A 9982-nucleotide genomic window follows, 5' to 3' on the forward strand; every position below is an offset into this window, starting at 1 on the left:
TTAAATTTAAATTTAAATTTAAATTTAAATTTGAATTTAAATGTTTAAATTTAAATTTAAATTTAAAAATTAAAAAAAGAGAGATGTATCAAATAATATAAAAATTATATTCTTAATTTATAATTCATATTATGTTCGTAGAAATGAATGAATGAACTTAGGAAATTTCAGGAACAATTAATTACGATAATGGGACATCGTAACAGAGGATGCGAACAATGTGTTTACATTGCATCAGCGGGGTCAAATCAATCTATCGCTCGCGCAACGACCTTCGCCTGCCGCGAAAAACGCGCAGAAAGGCAAGAACCATGGCGGCGGTACTATTGGCGAAGTTGTGTTTTCGCTGTGTCGTACGCTTTTCTGACCGAGAGTACGTGCGCTGAAGGAAACAAAACGACGAAAATTGATCAGCGAGAAAAATGGTACGTGAAAATATGATCAGCTGTGACTGTCGTTGCTAAATAAACGCGTCGTCGAGTGCTGAAATATTTGGTGGTAATCTAACCTCGTCGGACATATTGTCGCCACAATATGCGTGTTACATCATATACATTTTATATTATTTACAGTTGCGTCAGACACACTGTTATATATTGTCATGTATTTTGCTTTGTAGAACAAAATTGAATAGAAATGACAGCCAAAGTCTTCTCATGTGTTTTCGTGTGTATATGTTTAGTTTTGTTCGCAAAATATTAAATAAACAGCTGAGAGTTTATATCTTTACTCTACTTTTAGAGTAAAAATATTTGGCTGTCATTATAATAGATTTAGAGAAATTTACGTAGGATTAATAATATCACAAACTTCTGAAAGATACTCAAATGTTAGATTCTACAAAGCAAAATACATGACAATATATAACAGTGTGTCTGACGCAACTGTAAATAATATAAAATGTATATGATGTAACAGACATGTATATATGAATAGTGATAAATAATCATATGTACAGATGCACATATACATTTGTATCGTATGAAATCTGCATAAATAATTAATGCTTTCACATTTTAGTCACTAAACTATTTCTTGCTTTGTGCATTGGCAGAATCATTGCAGTGAATCTAGCGATGATATGGATGAAGGCGATGAGGAGGCGTCTTCTTTGCAAGATGAAACAAACATTGAGGATGCCTTAACATCTTTCAGGGAACAGTGGCAGCGAGAGTTGACAATATCACCCAAGCGTGATATACCAAGGACACATTCATCAAAACAGCCTAGCATTGAAGTTGCAAGCGATGAAGCTTCTATTGAAAGCAGGGTATGTTAATTATTGTCTAGAAATGAATAAGAAGCTTTACCATATCTTTGTTGTATATCGCATTGTTTATTTTAGGCGAAGAATTTATTTCTCAAAGGTATTGAACATGAACAAAGCAGAAAGTTTTACGAGGCAATTCAATTTTATAAGCGTGCGGTACAACTGGTTCCTGATATCGAAGTCCGGTTGTATGAATCGACCAAAGCAAAAACAAGAGACAGATTTGATGCTGATGACCAACTTGATACATTAGACAATGATTACTCAACTAGCAATGACAGCGAAAATTATAATGAAGTGGATGAAGAAGAAACTGACTTGTCTCTAAAATTGTCTAAAATTGTAAATCGCAATCAATGTGTATGTTTCCCAAAATTTGAACAAAGTGTAAGTATTTTGTTACAAATCTATAATAATAATTTTCAGTATGTGATATTTTATACAGGCTGATTCTTTGACTATATAATTACATTTGATTTGAAATATATGTTTCAGACAACACATATATCTGCTTTGCCAATGGAGATAGTGCTTTACATTCTAAGATGGGTTGTGTCCTCTGATTTAGATTTCGCATCGTTGGAAATGTTCTCAAGAGTATGTCGCGGATTTTACATCTCTGCGCAAGATGCGGAAATCTGGCGATTGGCGTGCGTCAGGTAAATATCAATAAACATTAACGTTATTGGTTAACATAATCGAATCTTGGAATCGCTATTCATAGAGTATGGGGTGTGAATTGCGGTACTTGCGAGCCGAAATATCAGTCATGGAGAGATATGTACTTGCATCGGCCTAGATTAAGATACAACGGATGTTACATCAATAAAACAAGTTATATTCGTGATGGAGAAAATAATTTTCAAGATCATTTTTATAGACCATGGCATCTCGTTGAGTATTTCCGGTACCTGAGGTATATAACTGTTTCTCAGTATAGTATTATTATCAGTTTGTATAAAACGTCTTATTTTCATATGTAACCATATTACAAAATTAATTAAAAATCCAAAGCAGAAACATATAACTTATAATCTTAAACTATAATTTAACTTTGCTCTTCATCAATGCATTTAGATTTTTTCCTGAAGGAAGAGTTTTAATGTTGACATCGACTGATGAGCCTCAAAATTGCGTAAATTCTTTACGAAATCGTGTACCGCGCAATACATCAGTTCTGATTGGTCACTATAGATTACGTAATAATTATGTTACACTGGTGCTAAAAAGACAAGAAACTAAAGGAATTAATTTCACCTATAGACGAAAAAAAAGAGAGCCAGTGCATGACAGTGGCGAACAAACATTTCATATTGTAAGTATTAACTACTGAGTCTGAAATTGAAAGATTTATGTGTGCAAAAACTATTTCACTATGTGCCGACATGCATATTATTCTAGGAATTCGAGATACGAAAACATCGTAGAAGAATAAATTCACAATTAAAGTGGATCAGTTATAGTATTTTCACGAAATATAAAAACGGGCAAGAGGCAAAAATTTGCTTAAAGGAACCATCTGTAAGAGAATTTGGAGCGTCGCCACATATCGGCAGCAGATATCCACCTCTTAAATTCAGCAGGTCAAAGAGTTACACTCAGGAAAGTGAAGCTCCATTGCAATGATGAGAGTAGCAACAAATGAATTGTATGAATCATGAAGAGTACAACTTTGAAATATTCTAGCAGGAAAGAAATAGTGATTTTCAGCAAATTGTATAAACATGCAAAAATCTAATTTCAATTAAATATGTACACGTTTGCACGTACTAGTGTGAATCATGAATTACATGTAGTATATATTTTCGAAGATATTTTATTTCTCTCGTATTACGTTGTATTTTTTACAACGGTTTCTATTAGTACATTATACAACCTGTAAATCACAACTATTTTTTTAAATATGTTAGTTATGTCGATAACAACACATTCTCAATCACATGGAGGTGTAAATAAATTATTTATATATCTAATATATAATTATTAAGCATATAATAATTATTTATATTATTTCACAATGAGTTGTATATTTAAGAACTTAAAGTGTAATATTCAAGAATGCAATTATAGATTTTCTGTTAATACTTCACTAATTATTGCTTATCCTTAGCATAGTTAAGTTTCAAAACGCGTATTGAATAAAATTACGCAAAACAAACTTGTAAAATTATACGTAAATAAATTTTTCGGGCAACACAGTACAAGTTATTAAAATTTACAATTTTGTTAATATAACAAATATAACAATGTACATCCACCTGTGGTATAAAATGCAAGATGTATATATGTTAGTTCGACATTGGAGATATGCGAAGTATATGTTCATACTTTGCACTATATTATATTGCTTTTGCTATCAGATAGTTCTTTTCATAGAGTCGTAAATCTAAAAACCTTGGCTTTATTAAGTTTATATCTTGATCAATTATTTTGTAATTGTCTATAAATTGAAATTTACATATCTCTCTATCTGGAATAAAGTAGAAACTAGTTAATATTTATAGGACAATTTTGTTGCGAATGCAGAATAAATTGTACTATGCTGGAATTGAAACCAACATTCACTGATTTATATTTTAAAACAGTTTTATTTGTTTTGGGATATATATATGTATGTATATTATAGGTTTCTTGTAAATTTGATTTTTCCTTAAAAGGCTAATTTTACAAAAAGCCTATATATACATATATGTATACATAATGATGTGTAACAAAATGGACGTTTAGAAATATGTATATTGTTGGATAACTTTGATAGAGGTATCTCTGCACAATCCGAAAATTTGTAATTTTATTTGACTTTTTTTTTATCAGCCACGCAAATATTGCTTGCTCCACTTTGACACAAGGTTTAAAAATTTTTTCGAGATACAATATACGGATATTTCAGGACTCGTGAAACAAGATAAACTTAAGCAGGTGGTTTTTCGGACCGTCCGTGAAGCAAGCAACCGGTTGCACGACAGCATTGCGTCAGTCAATATTTTAGCCCATGTTCTTTAAATAGAATAAAATAAAAAACAATAAAAAGGGCAAAAAGAAAAACCATATTAATAAAATTACAATTTGATGCACTATTATTATATTAAAATTTGCTTAATATCTATATGTTGATTAATTTTAATAAACATATAAATTTCACATACACGCACACATGCTCACACATGATTTTTCAAAAGCATGTGAGAGATTATGTTACATACATGATCTATGTTTCATTATTTCTCTATTTTACTCACTTGAACACTTTTTTACGTAAAATTATCACGCAATCCGTGTTGTCAACATTTTCATGCGGCAAAATTGCAATAATGTGCGAAGCATTGATTTGCAACTTTTATTTATTAATCATCTTTAACAATTAAATTGCATCAAATAGGCTATTAATGTATTTAAATATATTTTACGTATGTTTAAACATATTTTTAAAAAATGACACTAATATCTAAAGTCTTTCTTTCAAACAATATTTTAAACCCAAATTCTCGTGCATTGCTACATTAAGTTCAATCGTGTCTTTGGACGCAAGAATGTGCAGACCTCTGGATTCTGGAATTGTTATGTCATAACAATAAACACATTTCTTATACATATTGCTTTCCAAATATCACCGCTAGTATATTTCCTCCCGCTATTTATTGATAAAGTACATACAATTGACTATTAAATTTCTAACTTCTTTTAATAGACTCTTATTTGTTCTCAAGGAATCAATTATGTAAAGAATAAGCGAATTGTAAGAGAATGTGACTGATAAATATTTATCTCGCATAAAATTCATTTCTAATGCTTCGAGTATTTTAATCTCTGCATTTTTTCTCTCTTTATGTTTACTATATAAAGATATATTATTTCTTATTTTTTCGTAGAATTATAGTTAGAATATTATTAAATTTCTCAATGACAATAAAATTGCATTTAAATGCACGAAATCGTGCTAAAATGTTGGCATGGAAAAAAAATTTAAAATACGTACAATGCAAATTTATTTTTAGATTTTGAATTCAATTTTACAAACTATAAATGAAAGAAGTTTTGATGCAATGTAATATTCTTACTGGTTATGATAAAAATAATTTATGCATATTTAGTATAAATGCTTCGTTAAAACTAAAAGATATATGAATAATATTTCTTCTCAATTATTTGTCACCCATAGCACAGATATTTTAAAATAAATTACTTATCCATTCTCTCTTTCTCGCTTTTTCTCTTTCTCTCAGTAGGCTTACTTCTTTGTCACTCGCATCAGCCAGTTTATCACTTTTATTAATTTATCTATCGTTTGCGTCAGCGAAACTATAGATAAATTAGATATAAATATAAATTTCCAATTATCATACGGCATTCGATATGATAAGTAACCGTATACTTTGTACTCATGATTGTACTCAAACCGTTCTGCAATGATCACAAATTAAATAACTCTTATAAACTCTCTGTCATATATATGTATAATATATATAATATATAATATATTATATATATTATAATATTGTATAATATATTATATTTCTTTAATATTTATAGATTTGTCTATTATGTTACATATGTAGAATTAAGCACACTTTCTGGTCTCCAAGTGTCGAAGCGCTCGACTAATCGCCAGTTGTTATAGGCTCGGTTTATCACAGACTGCAGCAAACCGTCGCGTTTCTTATTTTAATCACAATTCTTCGCGATCCGAAGGAGGATAGCTTGTTTTATTGCATGTAGACGGATCGGACATCCAGGCAATATCCTTCAAAGTGGCGGTATGCATGGAGCATACCGCCAGGACGACCATTACATGCATCACATTATGGGAATTTAACACTAGATCCAATCTGCCGGGAATCCATTTCTCTGGAATGCGAAGAGCGCCAATGGATGCACCTATCACAGCTACGAGATCCTGCAAATTAATTTCTTATTATTAATATCGGTATTCGCTTACGCGATTATTACGAGAAATACTAAAAAATAAACCTGTAATATTATATGTATAAGAGCGTCGGGTGATCCACCACCGATGCCGAAACACCTCAACGTCATGACCAACATCCTCATTAGGAAAGGAGGGGCAAAACACAAACGTCTTTCCCACGGTGATCCCGCAGTCATCGCCTGTGCAAACGTTTAAAATTGTCATCGTGACGAGAGAGAAATATCAACTAATGTTAGCTGTGTAAGCTAGAAAATCACCTTGAAAAGTCCCCAAATGCTGAGGGTGCAGTAAATAAAAATGCAGCAATACCAGACGTTATCGGCGAGGCAATGAACCGCGGCTACCATCATCGGTATAGCTCCTGAAATAAAAAAGCGTCTATCGCTTAAGCTGCTTAATAAGATGCTCTGCATCTAAGTAGAAATTTAATAGGGCTCTTTATTTGAAGAATCGATCTATTAAGCAAGTTTCATACAGAAAATCTTATATAAATTACAGACTAGTCATACATCTTCCTAGTCATAGTTCTTTCATTCATTTTTGTCTTGTTTCAGAAAAGCTCTGATCTATAAATGCACCACGCACCGAAGCTCTGGCATAGCCATATGCCGATCATATCGACTTTTAGCAGTGTTCTGTAGAAGACTTCATCGTAGTTGACGTTCATGAAGAGATGGTACAGAAAGGATCCCACCCATGGGCTAACGGCGCCAATCAAATGGCACCAGGACAAAATTCCTACAAGAGTTCCTTTTGTGTTCCATGGAAGTAAATGCGGTACGGTCAGTAACATGTAAAGGATAGCGAATCCTGAAATCATACGCGATCGCTCATTTATTGGATGCTTTTAAGTAATATATTTTAAAACGAAGTTTTTTCTCTGATATTATTTTAAAATATATTGTACACGTGTCACTTTGAGATAATCCACTTTTCACAAGTTTTTTGACAGAGAATAATTACATTATTTAAAAATGTTAATTAATATTAGAGATAAAGATAGAATTTTCATTAAACGAATTATGCGATATAAAAATAATTTTATCTAATCTTTCTATTCACATATTATTTTCTGTCTCACCAGTCATTACCAGGATTGATAATAGTGTCACGATGATAATGCAAAATCAAGTAATAATAAATTTTGAAAAAAAATTCTAAGAAAAAGATTGAAATATTCACAAAAATTTTTAATTTTCTTAAAAACTCATTTTAAAAGGTCTATATTAACGAGCTTCTCCATATACAGTGGGAAGCTCTGACCTACTAAGATTTTATTTCACGCACACGTGCGCCGGTCGATACGCGAGATTTATATACAGGTTGGTCCATTAGAGGAAGACAGGACACCAAGATAACTCTCGAAAGATATGAAAAAATATTAGTGGATAATTCGTAGCATTTTAAAAGACAGATTAAGAGATTTTCTTTCCGTTTCTTACTCTAGCTCTGTAAAAAAATTTCGAAAATTCACCCTCGTGTTCGCGCTATTATGGTCTATTTTATGCATGAACAAGCAATGTTGCACGAGGGACAATCACGTTACTTTATTCGAACTTTATCTAATATACATGTGAAAATCATGATAAATGATTTATTTGATTAGTATATCGCGGTATTGTTAACAATTTATCAATGAAGACGCGGCTTTGGCGGGAATATTATATGGTTTCGTTCTCATCGATCGTGTCCGTTACTCTGCAATGCGTCTTCGTGATGTTTTCACGGAAGTTTGGCCTTGATAATTCCACCTTGACTTTAAAACCATTAAAGGATCCAATCCATTTTTCTCACTTAATATAGTTAAATATAGGACGGCAAATCTCGTGGATGATATAACGTTACGTTACGTTATTACTTTATATGAAAAGTACGAAGAGTGGTAATGGCTATGTATTATCTCGCGATCAAATTTATTTACAGACTGATTCGTTTAATTTCATCCGCTTGTTTGTGATAATTTTTTATTTTTCTAAACTCTGATAATTTCTTTTTAAATGGAATAATTTTACAAACATATTTTATGTTATCGAATTTTTAAAAGATATAAATATTCTAGTTTTAAGATTAAAGATTATTATAAATTTAAAATGACTGGAGTAATAAATAATCTTTATCTGTCTATTTTTTTTACAATTACCAAAACATTAATATTATTCTAGAATTAATTCAAAATTAAATTAATATTAGACTAGAATTAATTCAAAATTAATTTAATATCATTCTAGAATGAATTCAAAATGAAAGATATTGTGTGCGAATGTCATAAGATTCTTTAGATTACAAATGTATCAATTAATACGATCATCAAAGATTAGATTTTTCAGGAATCCATATCTTTGGTACACACAGATAAAGTATCATCGTTCGTGAAAAATCTTGGAGACCTTAGAAAGCTACCGAACGGATTAAAAAGGATGAAACGACAGAAATGAAGCGAATCCAGGCAACATCGAAAACTCGAGGTCCGTTCTCTCACCGTGCGTCAGGATATTAACTGTCTCGTTGTGGATGTAGAAGAGGCTACCGAGACATTGGCGGATAGTCATGAGCGGCCTGTAACCGGTGTGGATATGCGGATTGAATTGGAGATGACGCGGCATGTCGCTCCATCGTCGCAGCAGCAGGAGCTTGGCCGGCGTCTCCTCCCGATGCACGACGGCCTCGGTGCCGCCGTGCATGCTCGCCCCGTCGTCGTCCTGCTGACGCTGCGCCCCGTCCGTGTCGGTGTCCTGGTGGTGCGGCGGGGCCGGCACCGCATGGCGCGGTTGCTCGTCGGCCCGAGACGGCAAATTCTCGTGCAACGCGCGAGAATCCAAGAACGTCCCCGGAAGGAGAAGAGGAGATTGTTCGGCCCGGCCGCGTGGCCCGGGGACGACGGTCTCTCACGGGAGTACGCGACGCGACGAGGCACGACGATATCGTCTCCGAGGCCGAGGCCGAGGCCGAGAGCTCCCAACGGCAACGGCGACGACGTCGTCAGCGTCACTGCATCGCGGCGCCAAGCGCCAAGTCCCGCACACGCGCTGGGCGTCCGCCACCCGCTGGTCGCTGGCAGCAGCCGTCATCCGCACGCGATTCGGTCTCTCTGACGGTCCCGTCGTCACGGCAACCGCATCGATCCCACTCGATGAGAACCGGAGCCGAAGCCCGAAGTTAGAAGGCGATTCGCTATCGCGCGATCTCGCGCTGTCAATTCTTAATTAATTATGCATCGCATGATTTTAATCGCCATATTATACATGTGATCGTGAACGATCAACCTCGTGCGCTCTCTCCCTTCTCCTAAAATTGCACGATATCGATTTTCGTGTCATGTGTTACACAGTTGGCGTGCAGGAATAGGGGATATTAATAAAAAATTAGAACGTCCGATGTAATTGCGTCTTAAACAGGATTGGAATTTTAAATAGAACTCGAATATAAATCTCCCGAGTGTTCTATATATCCACGCGTGACCCATCGTGACACAGTTTCGGATGTTTTTGAGCTAATATGCCGTATACCGAATGCCATCCTCTATCCCCACTGCTTACGTTATGCATTATGCAAGATATACATACTATTTCGAGAGCATTTCATCGACGAATCGAGCATCAGCTCGCGCAGTTGACTCGCATTAAGGATAATCGTAAGCTATTTTATTAAAATGCAAAAACATATCATAGAAATACACATATGACGTGTAACTTTAGTGCGACTTGTGCATATATATCGATATTCGCAATCGAATCTGTTAATCAAATGAAACGCGAAAACCATAGATCGATTGTAGCTTGTTTTCG

At 34.1% G+C, this 9982-nt stretch overlaps 2 protein-coding genes across 3 annotated transcripts; one reads left to right on the forward strand and one right to left on the reverse strand.

Moving 5' to 3' along the window:
• The first annotated feature begins 273 nt into the window (after positions 1-273).
• On the forward strand, positions 274-3354 carry LOC145975809 (F-box only protein 9). Its single transcript, XM_083106558.1, has 7 exons — positions 274-425; positions 1055-1270; positions 1346-1657; positions 1766-1929; positions 1995-2186; positions 2348-2585; positions 2672-3354. Exons 1-7 carry the CDS (start codon positions 423-425, stop codon positions 2894-2896), a joined length of 1350 nt encoding a protein of 449 aa, XP_082962684.1. The 5' UTR covers positions 274-422; the 3' UTR covers positions 2897-3354.
• LOC145975810 (progestin and adipoQ receptor family member 4) lies at positions 3085-9292 on the reverse strand. 2 transcript variants are annotated; one of them, XR_014440089.1, is made up of 6 exons: positions 8677-9292; positions 6783-7007; positions 6455-6558; positions 6239-6376; positions 5839-6164; positions 3085-5671 (listed from the first exon to the last, which is right to left on the reverse strand). XR_014440089.1 is itself a non-coding variant. In XM_083106559.1 (5 exons), the coding sequence occupies exons 1-5, from the start codon at positions 8876-8878 to the stop codon at positions 5937-5939; spliced, it is 897 nt and encodes a 298-aa protein (XP_082962685.1). In that variant the 5' UTR covers positions 8879-9291; the 3' UTR covers positions 3085-5936. The 2 variants fall into 2 exon arrangements, 1 of the variants encoding a protein (XP_082962685.1); XM_083106559.1 differs by having other exon boundaries at positions 3085-6164; positions 8677-9291.
• Positions 9293-9982: the final 690 nt, after the last annotated feature.

This window comes from Camponotus vicinus, unplaced genomic scaffold, assembly GCF_025532165.1.
Source record: "Camponotus vicinus isolate PSW18456_S1 unplaced genomic scaffold, iyCamVici1.0 SCAF_8, whole genome shotgun sequence".
NCBI lineage: Eukaryota > Metazoa > Arthropoda > Insecta > Hymenoptera > Formicidae > Camponotus > Camponotus vicinus.